This window comes from Rousettus aegyptiacus, unplaced genomic scaffold (genome assembly GCF_014176215.1).
Source record: "Rousettus aegyptiacus isolate mRouAeg1 unplaced genomic scaffold, mRouAeg1.p scaffold_m13_p_2, whole genome shotgun sequence".
Classification (NCBI taxonomy): domain Eukaryota; kingdom Metazoa; phylum Chordata; class Mammalia; order Chiroptera; family Pteropodidae; genus Rousettus; species Rousettus aegyptiacus.
The window spans coordinates 129,658,587-129,678,915 of NW_023416295.1; the positions used below are offsets into that span (position 1 = coordinate 129,658,587).

Genomic DNA, 20,329 nt, shown 5'->3' on the forward strand with positions numbered 1-20,329 from the left:
AAGTTGGGGCTTTCTTCGAAGGAAAGTCATAGGAGATTGACAAGCAGGGAGTGACTTTTTTAAAACGGTGGCCCAAGCAGCTGTATGAATTGACCGTTGGGGAGGAACCAGGAGAGCAGACAGGACCCTTTGCAGTTGTGCAAGACCATTATTATACTGGCTTGGACACTGGAGGTGGGTGGGGGTCAGGAGCTAATTCAAGATATGTCTTAGAGACAGAAGGGATAAAATTCGCTAATGGATTGGGCAACAGGGCGGAGAATGGAAGAGGAATTCAGGAAGAGAGAAAGAGCAGGAGATGCCGGATTGGTCCAGTTGTCTCTGTTATTTGGCCCTGCCCCTGACAGGCCAACTCTAGCCATTTGCTTGGCACCTCTCTATATCTCTATAGTCAGCAGCGGTGAATCAGGGGCCGTCTAGGCTTGCTCCTTTGGGCCCTTTGTGAGAAAAGGTGCCCCTGCCTTCCTCAAACGGGTAAGCACCTGCCAAGGCCCAGGCTTGGATTTTTGACGCCATTCACCCCCTTGGTCCGGCCCTTGTTTAGATCAAAACCTGTACAACTGTACAGCGCCCCTCTAATCAGCCTGGACCACTGACCCAACCTGAAAATCCTCAGGGCTTTGGAGACTGACTCACAGGCGCGGGGCTTGTTGGAACACGGGCCTGAAACAATTCTGGGGGCGGAGGCGGGAGCGGGAATGGGGGCCTTGGCTTTTCCTAAGGGAATCTCCCAGCCCAGTTCCCAGGGGAAGGAAGCCTCCGCCTGGGCTTGTGCTCTCAGCCCCGCAGGATTGCAGACCACGGAGGCCACCACCCCTCCCGCGCTCGAAGGCGCAAGGAGCCTATCTTCCGGCCTCAGGCTACGGGCGGGGGAGGGTCCGAGAGGTAATTGCTGCCATCTGCTCCCACCTCCCCTCCTCCTCCCCCCAGCCTGGGGGAGGGGCTGAGGCGCGCGCTAACACCACCTCTTAGGCGCACCCGAGGCACCCGGGGGCAGGAGCTGGGGAGTGACCCTTGAGCCCGCCACCTGCGGGGGGAGGAGGAACTCCCCAGCTAGAGTCACACTGCATTACTACGGAATCTCAATGTTCAGGTTCTGCTAGTCGCGGGATGGGGACTTCTGAAGGGTCCTGGGGCTGTCCCTACCGAACTCACACACACTGACCGACGGACGCTCTGGTCCGTGGTTGACGCTCGCTTTGGAATATTGACACATCGATCTCTGAACCAGACGGATGTGACTGGTGTGTGTGGGAGTGGAGGGGGGAGGAACCCAAGGCTGGAGCCTGGAACCCGTGGGGAGGAGGCAGGGCGGCTAGAGACGGAACTTGGCTCTCAGACATAGCGAGCTGAAATTCCCGCCCAGCTACTACTCATAGGAGCCTAGAGCACGTACCTTCACGCTCAGAGTGTGTTTCCTGGTCTGTAAAATCCGAATGACCCAGGACCTACTTCGTGGGTAATTGCACAAAAGGCGAGTTGCTAGTCCTCTCAGAAGAGGAAGGGCGGGACAGCAGACATGTCTCTGGCCTTGGGGAGCCCCTGAGGCAGGGGAATGATGATGGGGTTAACTGGGACCTGTGGAAGGTGCTGTGACAGCTTGGAACCCTGAGGTGGCAGGGACTCTTCTAGGGAAGAGGAAGGATGGGCTAGGGACAGGAGTCACCAGGGAACAGATCATGGGAGCAGCCTTGCTGGTTTCAATGCCATCTCCTGGGGTCTCTGCAACATCGGCTTCAGGAGGTGGGGATGTGGTCTGTTTGGCCTCTCTATTCCAGCACCGATGACAGCACTGGGGACATTAGGGGTGTTCACAGGGCAGAGGAGAGTACTCCACCTACCTGGGCAGGGAGTCGCTCCCCCAGTCTCTTAGCTTATACATCGTCACCCCACTCCCAGAGGTGTAAATCAAGCCTGGCCCACTTCCTCATGTCAAGGTCCCCTAGTGACACAGGCATCCTTTCTGCCTAGGACCCAGGACTGTTACCTTGTGGCACAGAATGTCTGCTGCCTCCCCCGGCAACCTGCCAACTTCAACCAACCAGTTTGCCACAGAGGCCAGCTCCAATGGGGCTGAGCTACAGCCTCCTCCCCCAACCAGCAGACCACCAACCTGATGGCTCAACACAGGTGAGCCTTGGGAATGCCAAGCAGTCCTGCTCCTAGACCTGGAGGGGCTCTTACTACATGGAGGGGACGCAGTGTGAGACCACTTTAAATAATAAGGACCAGGACCATTGGAAAACATGAAGGTACTGCCTTCTGGAGGAGTCAGGGGGTGCCATGGAGTCAGTGGCTTCTGGGTTGGGGCTTGAAGGAGAAATAGAAATTCACTAGAGGCAGAGGAGGAAATGTGTTCCAGGCAGAAGGAACAGCATGTGCAAAGACTTGAAAGTGTGAAAGTATGTGATGTGTCTGGGGAAAAGTGAGAAGCAGGAGTGTTGGAGGATAGGAGTTGACTGGGATAAGCAGGCAGGTGTGTGTGCGGCTAAACTGACACATACACCAGGCCAAGGAATTTAGACGGGTTTGCTGAAGCAAGTTGAAGTGGGGAGAGACAGGGAGGCACAGACAGAAACAGACATGGCTGGAAGGAGTGAAGCTGACCAGAAGTAAAATAGAAAGGTCAATGTCAGCCCAGTAATAAAAGGGCAACTCACACATCTGGGCCTCACACCTGGGACACAGTAGGGACTGGTGGGGACTATGGCACGTGTGTAAGCCCTAGGATCCCTTCTGAAGACAATAATAGTTGGCCCCAGCCAGTTGCTGCCATGCAGGAATGTGAGCTTAGTGTTGTCAGATATTTTCAAGGAAGATTCTTATGTGTTGCCTCCTTGCTTTTAAACATCGACTACTATTTTTTAAAACTTTAAAAATGGTGTGTCCAAAGCCCATACAACATGAACATATCTGGGGACGCATGTAACAACTACTGCCAAATTGCTGGACAGCTTTCGTAAGTTTTTTAAGGAGTAAAATGATCTGAAAAACAGGCCTGCGTTTTCAGCCATCCACTCAGGGACAGGAGGGAAGAATGGCCTGGTCAGTGGGGACAGCTGCCAGCGTTCAGACTAGAGGGGCTGAAGCCTGAACGGAGGCAGCTGACCCAGAGAGGAGGGAAGGCTCTCAGGCACAGTGTAGGGGCCTTGGGGGGCGGGGAGCGAGGAGCATTTAAAGGTTTGTCTCCTCTACCTTTGTCCCCTTTAAGGGATTGCAAACACATTATCAAGTGGGTGGGGAAGCTCTGTGGAGTGGGATGCCCCTAAAATCCCCAAGGCTGCAATCTGGCAGGCCACCCTGAGGAACTGGGTAAGACATTCCACACAGAGAGAAGAGGGAGAGGCTGTTGGGGGAGGGGCTCAGGAATCCGCCTGGCCTTCAGGAAGACCCCAGCCAGTCCTAATGGGAACCACACGTGGGGTGAGCTGGAATCCCTGAGAGAGAGGCTGCGACGGTTGGCTTTGGAATCGGACACTTGGCTCAGGTCACTCCTGACCCGCTGAAGCCTGAGGCCTCCCAGCCCCAGCTCCCCTTCTAATCGCTGCCAGATACATTCTGCCCTGCACCCAGCTCTGGGGCTTGCCTGAATCCCGGAGAGGGGGATGCTTCTCATAGGCCTCCCCATTACCTGCTAGGAGAGTACCTAAGCCCTGGGTAAGAATTGTAAGCTTCTTGGTGGGGCAAGGGTTGATATTCTCAGAATAGCAGAATAAGAAATGCTTTCTAGTGTCCCCCAAAACAGTGTCTTCTAAACTTCACACCCCTCCTGGAGCCCTGAGCTGCTTCTGGCTTTGTAGGCACTGGTGCCCTTGGCCTCCATCTGTCCTCTGTAATCTCCCAGAAATCTCTACAGAGGACTTCGGGACTTCCAGAGAGAAATCAGGCCCATCTGAATGGAAATCATGCAGCAGTTGTAGGAGAAGGGAGAGGGGATTGGAGAGGTCTTGTCTGTAGGGCACCCTGTCATTCTGGCAGTCCTAGCTTCTCTCATGTCCCACAGAGTTCATTTCCTGCATGACCTAGAGCACCAGAGCAGGGAGCAGTCCAAAGGGCAGGGAAAGAGCCCTGTGAGCAGGTGTTTTGCTCCTGAGGATTTGCTGTAAAAATGGGGAGAGGAATAGGTCTCTCCTAGCAATTTTATGGTGCTTTCTTCTTCCCCTAACCTCTTAGTCTAAGGACTGGAGCTGTGTCACAAGATGGCTCCATACAACATAGAAGGCCTAGGAAAACTCTTCAGTCCTTATTCGAGGGGCTTTCAGCCTTTAAGCCATGGCTGTCATCACACTCACTGAACCCTCATTACACTCCTCCAACTGTGGAGTGTATATATGTATATTTGATTGGCGGGGGAGGATTGCATTTCCTGTTTAAGTCCCGGACACTCTTGATGGCCCCTTCTAGGCTCTCAGGCCCAGCCCCCTCCCTCTGGGTACCCTCCTTGAGAACTTCCAGGCAGCCTGCTCAGCATCAGACCAGCGGCCCAGGAGCTTGGACAGGCTGCATTCCTGGGGGAAGGGGAAAGGAGAGGACTGCACAGAGCCCCATCCTCTCTTCTCGCACAGAGCCCATGCTGCCTAGTCAGAAGCTCTCTTGAGCCATGCTGAAGATGTCCAGTGTAGTGCCAAGAAAGCTCCTGGCAAAGTCAGCAGGTTCAGGGACCTAGGGGCCTCTCTTGGCCTCTGCTGAGGATGAAGCCATCTGTGCCCTGGAGCTATTTCACTCCTGGTAGAACCTAAAGTTTCAGCATTGGTAGGGGCCCACAGTGGCCACTGGGTAGGGGGGTCCATGGGTGAAGTGACCAGGTATGAAGGAGATACAGGGCAGATGACTAGGGCAGTCCCTTGACATAACTTAACACTCACACCTTCAGGGTAGCTCAATCTCCCAGAAGTCTCTACTGAGGACTTAGGGACTTCCAGAGAGAAATCGGGCCCATCTGAATGGAAATAAGGCAGCAGTTGTAGGAGATGGAAGAGGGGCTTGGGGAGGCCTTGTCTGAAGCTGGGGATTCAGGTTGTTTCTCCAACCCAATCCATCCCCATCCCCCCAGCCTGATTTCAGGAAGCTCTCTCAATGAATATTTAATAGCTCAGAGCTGGGCCTGATTGAATTTTAATGCTGGCGACCTGAGCCCGGAGCCTGAGTCCAGGCAATTAGTCAGGAACCATTAACGCTGACCAAGCTGATTTATGGGTGGGACCAGGCCGGGTGAGGGGGAGCCCAGGCTGCTGTGAGGCCCTGGATTGGGTGAACAAAGTCTCCCCCTTCAGCCAATCTCCACAGCTGTCTCAGCTTGCTTTGCATCTTATTTGCATATCACTCCAGTGGGAAAACTTGGGTAATGGCCCATGGGGACACCCAGGGGTAGGTGGAAGCTGGCCTAGCTGATAGCTGAGCCCAGGCTTGGCCCTCCTCCAGGACCTGACTGGCATTTATGACTAGGATACTCTGTACATTTGGCATGTGAGATTCCATTGGACACTCTGTTTAAAGGGCCTCCCTCCAGTCCTAGTAGAGCCCAGTAGGGAGGAAATTACAAAGGAGGAGGAAGGAGCACAGACTAAGTTTGACTTGGGAACTCTGGGTAAAGCTGCTGGGTTTCAGGCCCTAACAAAGAGCTCTGCGATTAATCCAGACAGGAGCCTTATTGAGCCCACACTGTCTATCAGACATCGTGATTCCATGCATTCCATGGCTCTCCCACCTTCCTCATCCCTAATCCACCTCCCCTCCCCACTCCCCCTTTCCCTTCCACCTCTCAAAGCGGGGTTCTGCACTGATGCAGATGGGGCTTGTGGGTTTTCAGGGTGCTGGATTATGCTTCAGGGTCCCTTTGGGGAGAAAGCCCTCCTCCCCTTACTACCCCTCATCCCCCTGACCTGTGTGAATGAGCTGGGGCTCAGCCTGGAGTGCTCTATTGAACTATGCCCGACCCCTTAAATCATAGGTCAAGGATTTAGCTGGCCTGTCTGCTGCCATTCTGGCAGGCGGCCTCCTCCTCACCAGGCCCCACCCCTTTCTGAGCCCTAATCTGGGGATGTGGTGGAGAGCGGGCATCCTTCCCGTACTGGGCAAGCATCTCCATGGGGTCAGGCCTTATCTGAGCTGGAGTGGTTCTTATTGAGGGATAGGCAATGGAAAGGACAGGATAGTGCTCTGGGATGGGAGGCCAGCCCCTATAGGGAGGCTTGTGTAGAAGTCGGCAGGGAAAGGGGAGGTATTAGTCAAGGAAGGCTTCCTGGAAGAGGGAGGGAAGTGTAGAGACTGGCAGGAAGGGAAGAACTGGGTCAAGGAAAAAGAAGAGAGGAAATCCTCTGCTGGGTACATCCTGTTTGAGGCAGGGAAGTGGGAGCTCAAGACACTCTATACCTGTCAGTGATCATACTTGAGCGGCAGTAGCCCCAACATGAGGCTGTGCCTGCCTAGGCAGATGAGGCAGAGTCTAAGGGATGATGAAATTATTATCACTATTTAATGAGCACCTACTATGCGCCAGGCACTATGCTATGCACTTTGAATATATTGTTTCATCCAGCCTTTAGCAACTAGTGAGGTAAGTATTCTTAGAAATTCCATTTTGCAGATGAGGACACTGAAGCTCCGAGAGAGGTGGTACCTTGCCCAAGATCACATAGCTAGTTGGTGGCAGAGCCTTTGCTCTTGTCTACCGCTCCACACTGCTCACAGGCACCTCAAATTCAACTTACCCTCTCTTTTTACTCCCCAAATCTGCTCCTTCTTAATGTATGTCTCTTATCTCCCTCTACCAGCATTGACTTGGTGGTAAAAACAGATACTGCACGTACTATTTGCCAAAAGCCATCCACATTGTCAACCAAGCTCAAGTCCTTGGTATCATCAATCATTTACAGTCCCTCGATCTGCTTCCTACAGGTTTCTGAATTCTGTTTCCTCCTCTTTCTCTACCTCTGCGCGGTTCAGGCCCAGCTCATCCTCACTAGAGCCAGGTGAAGTAGCAAAGGAGCCAGGCACTGTGCTGCTTCCTGTATGTTCTCCTAATTAATCATCACCAGGAGCCTCAGAGTAGGTCCTTTGATTGCCAGGGCTGCCATTTTATAGGTGGGGTGGGGAAGTCAGGGAAAGTGAGAAGAGACCCCAGCTGTACTGGGCTAGCTCTGATGGTGGGTGGGGAGCAGATCTGACCAGATCAAGCAGAGCTTCAGTCTCTTGTCCTTTTCAGCTGTTCCTCGAAGCCTACTGTTTTCCAGGCTGGATCTATGTATGCCCTGACCTCTGGGTGCCTCTCCCAGACTGGGCTTCAAGTAACAGAAAACCCAACTTAAAAATGGCCTAAAGGGTAAGGATACTTATTTATTATGTAGCAAAAGAAGAAGTCCCAGGGTGAGGCTGTTGCTAATTCAGTGATTCAACAGTGTTTGTTATCAAGGACCTAGGTTCCTTCCTTTCTCATTTGCTTCTTTCTTTCTTTTTCAACTTTATTGAAACGTAATTTACCTGCGGTAGAATGCAGATTTAAAAGTACAGTTTGATGAGTTTTAACAAATATATATCTGGTAGCCACCATTCCAGTCAAGATATAAAACACTGACATCGTGCCAGAAAGTTCTCTCATGTCCAAGGTGGTCAATCCCTCCCTCAACCCCTGCCACAGGTAGTCACTGATCTGATTTCTACCTCCACAGCTGAGCTGTGCAAGTTCTAGGCCTTCTGATGGATGGAATCAAATTGTATAGACTCTTTTGTGTCTGGCTCTTTTGCTCCAGATGATGTTTTTGAGATTCATCTATTTTTTGTATATATCAGTAGTTCATTTTTATTGTTGAGTAAGATTCCATGTTATGAATATTCCATCATATTTCTTTCTCTTTTCTCTGCCATCCTTATCATGTTGGTTTTTGTCCTTCTACCCTGATGTCACTCAAAGTCATAAAATGGCAGCTGCAGTTCCAGATACCACATGCAGACAATGCCATTCAAAGGCCGAGAAAAGTTGTTTTTCTTTTGGCCTCTGAGAAATCTTTCTAGAAGTCCCCCAAAGAACATCCTTTCATGTTTCATAGGCCAGAATCATATTACATGTCCATTCTTAAACCAAACACTGGCAGAGGGAATGAGATTCCCATGATCGTCTCAGACTAATCAAGAGTCACCCCTGGGCCTGGGGAGGGGTTCAGGCTCTCCTGAAAACATGGCAGCCTGGTCCCTGAGCAAAATCAAGGTTCCGTTAGCACAAAAAGAGGGCAAGGGGTTATTGACAAATAACCAATAGTGACTATTTCTTCCTCGTTAATTCAGATTTTGTTCAGGGATTACCTCCCAAGGAACATATCCCTGTGTCAAACCCAGGAGTCAATTCTTGTAATCCCGTGCCCCTGACCAGGGATTGGTTTAGGCGTGAAGGCAGTGGATGACGTGGATTGTGGCCACCCAACATTCATTCCTTCTTTGTAATAGAGCCAATTTTTATTTAAGGTGACAGTGCTCTGCTAAAAAATGTTCTAGTTTTTCTTGAAGGTAGGGGTGGCCATGTGACCAAGGTCTGACGAATAAGATGTAACTAGGAATGTTCCGTGGGACATCTGAGAAGGTTGCTTAAGGGAGCTCACTCTGCTGAGGGAGAACCTTTTGCCTTTCTGGTCTACAAAACGAATCTGATGGGAATTCTAGCAGCCATTTTCGAACATGTGGTGAATTTGAGAATGAAATCACATGAGGTGGGTGACACCCGGGTCCCCGATGACACGGAAGCTATGGAGCCATCACATCAGCACTGCCTTTCTTCGGACTTCTTTTATATGAGAAAAAAATAAACTTCAATCTTGTTTAAATCACTCTGAGTTTTGCTAACATGTGCAACTGAACCTAAGCTAGCAATAATTTCCGGTTGGTGGGATGAGAGGGGAAATCTTTTGGGTGTTTGCGGGAAAGGTTTCTTTGCTCTTAAAAGGAGGAACCTTAAAGGAATAGGCGGGTCTACATGGGATGATTGGGACTGCATCAGCCGTTTTGTGACTTGAGGATAGCCATTCAGGGGTACAGCAGGTATGCTGAGGGTGTTAGATGTGAGGATGGAAGGAACATGGGTCTCTGAAGAAGGTGTTGAGTCTCTGAACTAATAACTCTGAAGCTACCATCTCTCATTCTTACGTAAAATGTACTTGATCAACTCTAAAGGCTACATTTGGTCAGATTTTAACATTTCTGAAATCATTATACATTTTATAATCAAAAGCACCTTAATCTACTGTCAGCCATACAACAGTTGTGCTTAGCTGTCTTTCATGCACGTGTGCAAACTTGACAACTTTCCTGGTGTCATGACAGGACAACCACAGCCCTATGACGTTTCTGTCCACAAACCATGCAAGGACTCTTTGAACCCTGACTGATACCTAGAAACTTTTTATCAACTGTCTGGCAAGGTTATCTGTCAGCATCAAAACTTCCAGAATGGATGTCAGTGGCTTAGAAGGATGTGCTAGGCAGCCTGAAAAATGGCCCCAAATGGTCCTCACCTCCTGCTAGTCACAACCCTGTATAGACCCTCCCCACTTAGTTCCGGGTTGGTTTTTGTAACAAATAGCGTAAGGTAGAAATCATGACATGTCACTTGCAATATTAGGTTGTAAAAAGACTGGCTTCTGTCTTAAATATTCACTTGTGCCCTCTTTTGAATTATTCGCTGTTGGGAAGGCCAGCTGCCATGACATGAAGACAGTCAGATGACCACATGATAAAGAACTGAGGTACCCAGCCAGCATTCAGCTAGGAACTAGGGTTTGCCAATAGCCATGTGAATGAGCTTGGAAGTGGATTCTCCAGCCTCACATGACAACTTGAGTACTAGTTCATAAGAGACCCTGAGCCCAAGCCACTCAGCTAAACCACTTCCAGATTCCTGACCCATAGAAACTATAAAATAATAAATGTTTGTTGCTTTAAGCTGCTAACATTTGGGGTAAGTTTTTACACAGCAATAGATAATTAATTCAGTAGAGCAGTCTTTTAAGAAATGCTTATTATCATCAATACTCATGATGGCCCAGATGATGAGTCTACGTGGAAAAACGCAGACATTGGAAGCTCAAAGTTGAAAAGTAATTTCAAGAATCGGACTCTGAATTCAATAAAGAATTCAGTTTCAAGAAAACCTTAACCAATTTATTTCACCCGTGTTTTCCTTATTACATATGTGCAAGAGTAATTTATGTTTAAATATATCTATCCATCTGGGTCTAAAAGAGCTTTTTTAATAAAAATAAAAATTCTAAACAGTAGGAAATCCTTGTGTCAGCTTAATTGGCAGTGTTTTTTCTTCTGTGGTACATAAAGTTACAATGCTTCTTAACATCCGTGGCCTCTAAAGTGGATGAAATATGATCATTTTCCTTATTGTACCAGCCATTGTGAGGGGAGTTTTCTGGTACTTGGAGCAGAGGATTTTAAGCTGGAGGAGTGTAGGAGTAGGGTTGAGGAGAAAGTGAGTAAGGAGAAGGAGAGAACAGGCGTATGAGGGAGAGTGGGAGGAGGCTGGACAGGGGTTTGTGGCCAGCAGCTCAAAGATATGGATAGGAAACCCACACTGTTCACTGTTTAAGTGTGTTAGTCCTAATCCTCCAATAAGTTATTAAGAGCCTGGAATTCTATGTCACCAACTGTGGGCTGTATTGGAAATGCCTGCATTTCCCAAATAAAAACAAAGATGTGTGACGTGACACAGTTTTCCTATGCTTAAAATTATATTTGCCCCCCAAAGCCTTTATAGTTCCACAGCTTTACAGCTTTATGGCTCATACAAGGAGACGTGGAAACATGCAAGAGGGATGCTTCCTTGGGGAATCAGCCACCCCTCATCTCCCAGAGGTATGGCCAATTGCTGGGCAAATGTCCAAGGGCCCAAAATCTAGAGCGGGCATGAGAGGGGACCGGGCTTGGGGACCCAGTTATCATCTGAGTTAACTGTGAATCACTATTCATAGACTGCTATCCGTAGACTTTGATGAATCAGCCAGTTGTCTCACGAGCATCTTCTCATCTTCGGACAGCCCCTTGAGGGGTGGGTGTCTATCATCAACCCACTTCACAGATGGGCGAGCTGAGGTGGGAATGTTAAATTCACAGGATGAAGGGCAGACCCGGGTTTGAACTCAGGCTGTCTGGCTCCAAAGTTGGAGCACTTCTTAGCCCCTACATTAAGGCAGTTTAGATCTGCAGGGATTTTAGCAACCACTGACTCCAAGACCCTGATTTTACAGTTGAGAAAGCAGGATCCTACAGAGAGAGTAGGACTCCCCTAAGATCCTCAGGGAAGGGGTGCCTAGCACACTGTTATGGGTTAGGGTTGGTAAAAGGAGGGACAGGTAGGGGCGAGGGCTGTAAGCCTGAACGCACTCCCTCTCCCCACCCCACCCCTACAGCAAGTGTCCCTTCTTTCCATTTTGTAGGCAGGGCAGGGGGTGGGGGGTGTCGGACTCGGAAGCCACCCGACCTCCATTCTCAGGATTCCGAGGCAGCCATTGTCCTAAGAGGAATGTTCGGCCAGCAGCCCCCGAGGGGCGGGGCCTCTTTCCGTGCCCCAGACAAGCCTGCTTTGTGCTGGCCACCCAGGGCCCCTCCTGGCCTTCACCGGCCAGGCCTTCAGTTCTTCAGTTCTTCCAGGCCAGGTCGCTAAGGGATAAAGCTACTAGGAAAAGCGTGGGTCTTGGGAGACGCACTGGGACCTGGAAAGCCAGACAGGGAGGCCGGCTTGGAGATGTGAGAACACCGCCCAGAGGCCGGGCCTAGTGGATCCTCAAAGCTAAAACTATGTGTTCCCAGTCTCTCAACAATAGACATTTATCCTAATCAGACACATGCACAAAGGTAGATGTCACAAGTCTGTTCATTAAGCTTTTATTTCTGGGGGAAAATATCGACAACAAAAAAACTTGTTAAATTCTTGCACATCCATATGATGGAATATTAAGCTGTCATTAAAATTGTGTGGTAAAAATGTAGTTATAGACAGGAAAAGGTATTCAAAATATTTGTGTACAGATCGCAAAATAATGTGGTGATCTCTCTCAAAATCTAGACTAACATTCCGAAGTCTCCCTAGTTGTTATCTGGGGGTGGTGAGACTAGGGTGTTTGATTATTTGTTTTGTGCTTATCTGTATTTTCTAATTTTTGTAAAAAGGGGTTTTCTTTGCGTAACAAAAGTATGTGTGTGCACGCGTACGTGTGTATGTACTCTAACTGCCTGCTGCCTGAGCTCGGCGTCCCCCACAGAAGTTTCTCCAACATGGTGGCCGCCCTCAGAGGGCAGGCAGAGACAACCATTCAGACATTAGAAAAATGAGCAATGAGTGCCAGGCAGGCAAGTTCAAGCTTAATAATAACAGCAATAACTCACTCAGCACTTCCACACACATTATCTAATGTGAACCCAACCAGGATCCTCTCTGGTCATGCTCCTTCCCCTCCCCTTTACAGGTGAGGAGACAGGCTCCAGCAAGTTCAGCATTCCTCAGTCCCCTAGAACAGGAAAGTGGGGGAACTGGGATTCAACCAGGGCCTCTGATCTTTAACCACCACACCCACTCATGTCCATCACATATCTTGCATTTGTTCGTCCACCTGTCCCTTTCTACTGACCACAAGTTTCTCTAGGAATCACTGGGGTATTTTTCAAGTCTCTACTCCTAGAACTTAGTACACATAGGTATCAGTACATGCTATTGAATGAATGAAAGAATATTTAAACTGTGAATCCTGGTGAAGCAGTTCACGGTAGATCCACAAACTTGTTCTTTGTAGCCCGTGTGTTTTTATACTTACTTTGTTCTTCGTATTCTTTCCCCTTTTGTTCTTTAATATTAGCAAAGCCTTTTGGAAAATGGCTGACCCCAAGAGCTGTCATGAGAACAGCTCTCTAGACCTGGACCAAAGCTTTAAAAAGCGAGGAATACTCCCCTTCCCCACTGCACATACCAGTAACTGGAAACAGCTACCCTGCGAGGCCAAGGGCACAGAGGAGAGGCCCTTGGTCAGCTCCACTCCCTGCCTGGGGGGAGAATTTCTAACCAGGACCAATGCTTCGAAAGGATGGGGTTCCACATGCTGAGCCATGCTGAGCACATACCTTCCCAGATCTCAGACCCAGGGAGGATCAGGTTCAAGGGTGAGCTGTGGATACAGAAGCTGGCCCAATCAGGGAAGTCATCCTGGAGGAGAGGCCTGGGAGGCTAGTTTAGGAAGGGGAGGAGGCCAGGGCAAAGGGGAGAAAAGCAGGGAACATGCCTGGGCAGTTGGGCGCTGGATGATTTAAGTACAACCAGATGTGCTGGGAAATCTCCTGTCAGGCCAAGCCTCAGTGAGGGCAGAATGGGGGTGGGGAAACCTTGGCCCACTTGGATTTCCAGTTCCCCATTCTGCACTGGGTCTCTAAGCCTTAGGGAAGGGAAAAGCCCACTGGGGCTCCAAATGAGATGACATGTAAGAGAGCCAAGCAGGCTTGGGTGGACAAGGAATAGGAAGGGAAAGGTTCCTCTAGGAAGCAGGGTATTGGGCTCAACACCTGGAACCCAGAAAATAGGATTAGGAGAGTTCTGGGGTAGGAGCTACCAGTTCTGGTGGGGGTGGGGGCCAGCAAGGAAAGCCTTTACAGAAGAGAATATATCTGAGTTGGGTCCTGAAAGATGAATAGGAGCTCCCCAGGCAGAATGGGGAAATGATACTCCAGGGAGAGAGACTCTGAGGTGTTAAAATGGTGTGCGTGCCAAGTGAGAGGTTCTGTGGGGCTGTATTATAAAGGTGCATAATGGGACAACAGTTTGGTTTGGGGTGCTGGCCCAAAGGCTGTGCTGCAGGATAGGGACGTGGTGGGTGTGCTTCTGCTCACAGATCAAATGGCAAAGCCAGATGTAGGATGAGAATTTTGGAAGTGCGTACCAGGGTCCCAAGTGTTGGGCCCCTGGGGCAGACAAGGGGACGGATAGCCAGTCCCAGCTCCTCTCCCCAAGTCTGTGTGGTCTGGCACAGAGCTGTGTCTACCCAGAGGAAGGATCACTTTTTCTAATTCTCCTGGAGGCTCTTAAGAGCCCCTAGGCTGGTTGTGGGGCGGGGACTGGATCTAGAGCAGCCCGTAGCACACTAGGGAGGCAAACCTGGAATAAGCGCACAGAGCGTGAGTAGTTGAGCAGGGGTGGGGAGGCGCTGGGAGCTGGAAGGCCAAACGGCCAGACTGAGGAAGGTGAGGGCTTCCATTGTGGGGGAGCAGCCCGAGCCCAGTGAAAGTAGGGGGCATAGCAGCCAGCTGGGTGTGGTGTCCTCTGGGCTTGTATCCCAATCCCCCAGCTGGGACACATTTCCTTTCTTTCCTGCTTCTTAATGACTCCTGAGTGGCCAATCCAGAAGACCACAAAGAGAGGTCTCCCCCGCCCTTTCCTCTTCCTCTCTTCCACTTCTTTCTCCCTTCCTCCCCCCACCCCATCCTTCCTCTGGGCCCTTGTCTTTCCTTCCTTCTTACCTCATCTGTTCCTCCCTCTCTGGCTTCCATACGTCTTCCCTCTAACTCTCCTCTCTTCCTTAAAACACTTAATGCTAATTCTTCTCTGGGCCAATTGAGTTATTTTTCTTGGTATTTTCAGAAGAGCCTTGTTGCAAGTCTCCGGGCCAGGACGATTTATGCACTCACACATCCCTGTATATATACAAGTCTCACACACAAGCATAGCACCTGTTTTCCCTGGGAGCAGCCAGGGGGAGGGGCAGGGATACTCCATCTTGGATGTGATACAAGCAAAAGGGCTAGGAAAGAATGGAGGGCCCTCTGCAGAAGCCAGTCATTACCACCATCAATACCACTATTATTATCCAATCTATTGCTGGGTACTTGACCTGCCAGGAGATGATCATAAGACTGCTTGATCAGCATGTCCTCAGCAGGGGGCTCTCAAGGCACAGATCCCTTGACTGGGGACAGCCAGAGGAAGGGTCAGCAGAGAGTCCTCATAGGACACACCACCCCCACCCCCACCCCACCCTCCGCCAAAGCCCTGCCTAGGAGGGTAGAGAGAGAGACTTGATGAAGGGCCATTTGCCAAGATTGAGTGTTTGTCAGTCCAGGAGGCTGGATGATATATTAACAGGACTTTAATGAGCTCAGGGAGGGGGAGTCACACTTCATTGCCTGAGCACTGGTACAGGATGGGGGTGCTCCTGCTAACTAAACATCTTAATGTGACCCATGCCAGTTTGCTCATCAGAAACAATTCAGCACCTCCAAGATGCTGAACCTTCCCTCATGGAGTCCAGGAAAGGCCTCCTCAGCATGCTGGCGCACCCTACTATCTTACTGGGAAGGCCTTTCTGAGGCCTAACCTTGTCCTTCCTACCAGCACGGGAAGGACCTTTTCTCCAGGGCTCCCCGGGGATGAAGAACTGGACCCCTCCTCCATCTTCTCTCCTGTCATCTACCCTGCCCTTGAGCCTGGTTGAGTATGGCACTCAGCCACAATATCCTGGCAATACCAGGCTTGACCACTTTCTGGCACTTGTCCTGCTGGTTAAGATCATTCAGCTCCTGTGGACATCTCAACTCCTGCCTCTAACCCTTGGAGAGCCTGACAGGTGGGACGGAAATAGTATATGGGATTCTAGATCCAGCTTTGCTGTGTGACTTGAAATGTGTCACTTCTCTGGGCTTTGGATGCCCCATCAGTAAGAAATGTCTCTGTTATACTTAAGATTGTCCCTTCATCAAAAAGTTAGGCTCTCCTAGAGTGGCCCATTTCCTCTTGCCTTTCTAATTCTGAAGCCAGTGGCTGCCCTAGCATTCTGAAACTTAATACATCCCTCCCCTGTTCCAGGGCAGGGTCCTGAGGGTGTGGAGCAGAGAGGAAGAGAGGTTTTGGGGGTGGAGAAGATCCTGACCTTGGCAAGTTCCAGAACCTGCTTGAGTGCTGGTGTCGTTTCCAAATGTGGGTTGGGAAAAACATGGGCACTGTTGAGGCCCTCTCTTTTCCCTTTCCCTGAGTGGCACCTACAGGAGTGTTCTGGGAGGTCAGAGCCCAGAGCTCCCAGAGGAATCATCACTAGGACATGGGAAGGGAAATGTATAGAATTTTGCAAAACACAGAGAACAGAGTGCTACCCTGCATGCTGGCAGTAAGGGGTGCAGGGGCGACCTTGCCCTACTGGTACTTAGAGCAGTGGAGCAGTACACAAAGGGTGGGGGGGACAAAACAGCAAAGAGATGACCTTCGAGAATTGCACTTGAGTGGGAACATAGACAGCCTTGGGACCCACTGGTTGCTCACCATCTCCTTAAGGAAATGTACCTGGACCCTCCAACCTAAGCTCCTACAACCTCCACAGGCAAAGTGTGTTCTGCTACAGGTCCCTCCGTCCTGCATGCTTCCTTCCTGGGCCGGATCACCTCTGAAGCTGAAGCTTGTGTCTGTATCTGAAAGAATTCTGTCCACTCTTGGACTCAGAGCTCCACAAGAACAGGGATTGCCTTTGGAACCCTCCCTTTGGAACTCTCTCCTGTCCCCAGCACCTAGTCCAAAATACTTGGCACAGTGTATGCTCAATCTTTATCTGTCGAATGAATGTCCTAATCAATGAACGTCTTTGGATACGTCTAAGGACACCACAAGTCTGGGATTCCCCCTCCATCTTCCTCTTCCATCATTCAGCCTGGGTAGCCCAGTGGAAACAAGGCCTTCTTGGAGAAGCCCTCCAGTAAAGCCCGCAGTTTATAAGTCACACCCTACCTTCTGCTGCCCATTTACAGGGCTCGCCCTCTGCCTCTGCACCCACTCACACTCAGAGTGGCGCACTCAGAGTGGCACTGTGTAGAGCAGTGGACTTGCGGGCAGTGAGTGTGTGTGTGTGTGTGCAGCTGTCTGCATCCTAGGCTGGCACAGAGGAGTTTGGTGTATGTGGGTGCTCAGTTCACCTGGGGGCGGGGGTTGAGGGGTAAGGGGTTGGGGGGGATGAAAGCGTGAGTGAACAAGGCTTTGGCCCTGGGGCAGAGGCAGCTCTGGAAGAGGGTGTCTGGGACACTAGCAGACGGGGCGGGCCAGGCTGGCTGCCTTCCCCTTTGCCCTTCGACCCAGGAAGCTGCTCACACCCAGCAGACACGCTCAGATAGCCCCTGCTCAATCTGGCCTTCTCCCTCGGTGGAACGCTCCCCCACCCTAACCGTAGGCCCGGCCTCTGCACCCACATCAACTTCCCGCCCCGACGGCCTGGCAGAGGAGGCGGGCCTGAGAGTGGCGCAAGGACACTCTCCACACCAAGGGTCATTTGCTCTTTTTCTCCCCCCTCTGAGGCTAATTTATTTTAGAGCTCGAGGAGGGTGAGGGGCGGGACCAGGCCAAGAGAGTTGAGAGGAGGGGCCGGCGAGCCCAGGGGAGGTGGGGGCGGGGCGGGGGCGAGGTGGGGGAGGGCGGGGACGGAGCTGGGGGTGGAGAGGGCCCAAGAAGGGGCGGGAGTTGGGGGAAGGGAGGGGCACTAGAGGAGGGGAGGAGCAGGGGAAGGGGAGGGGAGCAAAGGCCTACGAGGGAGGGCGCTGGGGGCGGGTGAGGGGAGGCGGGGGTGGGGGTGGGGGTCCTGCTAGCGGGGGGAGCCGGGGCGGCCCCTTGTCCAGCCACCCCCACTGCCCAGTCCCGCTCCCGGCCGCGGCGGCCGCAGCAGCCGCAGCAGTAGCGGCTCCAGGATGGTGAGCGCCGCTGCACCCCAGCCCCGGCCTGTCGCCCCCAGCCCGCGCCCTGGTCCCGGGGCCGGACGCCCCCCTAGGCCGCGCACACTCACCTAGGACCCGGCCGGGATGCCGAGGTACGGGACCGCGGGCCCGGGCAGGGGCAGGCAAGAGAGCGCGCGACCGGGCCGGGGTCAGGGGTGGTGACCGTTCAGTCGGGGTGTCCCGAGCTTTGTCCGCAGGCGCGGGGCATTGCGAGGGCCGAAGAGGGAAGGGGCTGCGGGTTGCGGGGATCAGCTAGGCGGGGGTCGAAGGGCAAGGCCAGCAAGAGACCCAGGCGGGTGCATGGGAGCCGAGGGTCACTTCCAGGGGGGAGGGGGTGGGCAGAAAAGGGGATCTCCTCTTCGCTGCGGATGGGCACCCTGTTCGCCGCCCCCTTTGGTGCGGAGGCTGTAGCAATAGCGAACAGCGGGCTCTGGGGGGAGCCTGCGGGATTGGGGGGTGGGGAGCCAGCATTTGCGGGTTCGGGTCGCAGAAGTATCTTGTGTCCGGAGCCCAAGGGCCGGCCTGCAGGCCCCTCCCACTCCGTCAGGTCTTTGTCCAGCGGCCCCTGTGTGTGTGGGAGGGGGGTGGGGGCTGGGTTCCTGGCCCGGAGATTCCCCAGCATCGTGACGGGGCAGTGACAGGAGACTGAGGCCACTTCGAGCTCTGCGTCCCTAACGCCCAGCTCTTCCTTTCTTCTCTTCTGGCTTGGGAGAGCATAGCCCCCATCTCAGAGTCAGGGTGTTTCAGAAAGCTGCACTTACCTTCACCCATGGGCTACAGACTACAAGAAAGCCCCTCTAAGCTCCGGCTCTCTGGACGGAGCCCATTAAACTTCCCTGCTCCACAAGCCCGCTCTTGGTCTCCACAGTTTTTCTTGCTAGGAGCCCGCTCTGTAGAGGGCCTTCCGTATAGGGCTGGCCACACAGTAGGTGCTCAGCAAATGTAGGCCCTTTTGCCTGGCCCCTCCATTCCCTGTGCCCCTCTAGGTGGAGAACTGGAAAGGGGTCTACGCAGGGGAGAGTGTGAGCAGCCTGGAGCCTGCGCCCAGCGGCAGCGGGGAGTGCAGGGGTGGGTGGACGGGTGGGTGGGCTGTTAAAAGGACGGTCACTAAATCAGGATTAGGCCGTGGGGCTGTCAGGCTGCCTGGCCCAGTCTCCATGGATACCTAATTTGGAGGAGAATAGAGGACGGAAGAATGTTTGTGTTGTCGTCCGCACGGCTGCCGCGGCTGACCCGGCTCCAGCCTCTGGCCAGGCAGCGAGCAACCGGAACCCGGTTCCAACCCCACTCTGGGCTTCTGCGGGGGGAGGGGAGACTTCCCGGTTCTTGGGGCCCAGAGCCTTCCCTCTGGAGTCTTTGGAGTGGGCTGGATGGTGCCGTAGTTCAAAGAACTCTGACCGTGCACAGAAAGCCCCAGACCTTCCCAAGTCTAACCTGAAACCCCTGTGCATCCTCCTGGGCTGGGGTTCCTCAGAGCCCCCATCCCGGAGCTGCTCTCTGGGAACAAACGCCACCCTTCGCTGTGCGTTAGCCCGAGGACGAACGCTTTCAGAGGCTCGGTGCCGCGTCTCTGCTGGAACCCAGCCACCGCACGGGTACCAGGCGGCCGCTGGAGCCGTGGGGCAGGGGGCGGGGCCGGGCTTCCTGGGGCGGGAGAGAAAGGGGCGGGGCTTTCCGGCCAGCGATGCTGGACCGGGTGACAGGCCTCGTAAATCCCTCTTTCCCATATTTAACGCCATTTCATTTATTTCCACTTGATTCCATTGGTGTCCTCAGCAATCACCTTTGTAAAGAGCGACCCTCGTGCCCTCGCTGTAATGTCTTCTGGGGGAAAACCTACTTGGCAAAAAGGAATTTAGCTACCTGAGGCAGTGCAGTTGCTCCTGGGGAGGCCCAGAGAACCCCCATTTCTCAGGGGACCTTCATCTTCCTAGGAGAATAGGGGGCTGAGAGACACAGGGATGGCCTCTGAGGCCCTGCGGGATTTTCTAGCAGTGGTATAAGGGTGGGCTGGAATGAGGATCCTGGGAGTGGACAATGCCGGTATACAGGCTGGAGCAGGGCAGGGGGCAGGGGCCAGGGGCCAGCCCCAGTGTGTCTTTCCCAGATCCTTTACTTGCCTTCCTCCTGGTCCTCCATTGCCACAGCTTTTTATGGAGCAAGAATCCCCTCCCCACCCCTCCCCACCCCACCCCTGCCTGGGCTGCAGCTTTATTGCTGAGATCTCAGACTCTCCACGCAATTTCACGCCTCTCTGCCTTTGCTCTTGCTGTTCCCTCAGCCAAATGCCTTCCCTATTGTCCCTGTCTTTCCACAACCTCCTCATTCTTCAGGGTCCAACTAGGATGCCTCCCAGAGCCCCCAGCTCTTATCACTTGCTTGTCCCTCTGTGTTCTACTGGCCCTGCACCTGTGCCTCCCTTCAGTCTTTGTGGCTGAGTCCACACAAGGCTTTGCCTCCTGGAGGTTAGAGGTAGAGCATATACTTCCCTGCACCCCACCCCCATGGACCTGGCACGGGGTTTGGCACCTTGTGGGTGTCCCATAAATCTTTGATGCTTGAATTAAATGAGTTTTATAAGGTCAGCCTGCAAAGTGTGGGATCTGGACAT

The 20,329-nt window shown here is 52.3% G+C and overlaps 1 protein-coding gene across 3 annotated transcripts in view; it reads left to right on the top strand.

Annotated features, from left to right (window-relative positions):
- The first annotated feature begins 251 nt into the window (after positions 1-251).
- The window catches only part of FIGNL2 (fidgetin like 2), a 46,246-nt gene continuing 26,168 nt past the window's right edge, over positions 252-20,329 (top strand). Inside the window, exons 1-2 of one of the 3 annotated variants that reach the window (XM_016142651.2) lie at positions 252-1,244; positions 1,972-2,252. In XM_016142651.2, coding sequence (XP_015998137.1) covers positions 2,247-2,252 — 6 coding nt within the window. In that variant the 5' untranslated portion in view covers positions 252-1,244; positions 1,972-2,246. The other 2 variants (XM_016142649.2, XM_016142652.2) reach the window with 2 other exon arrangements.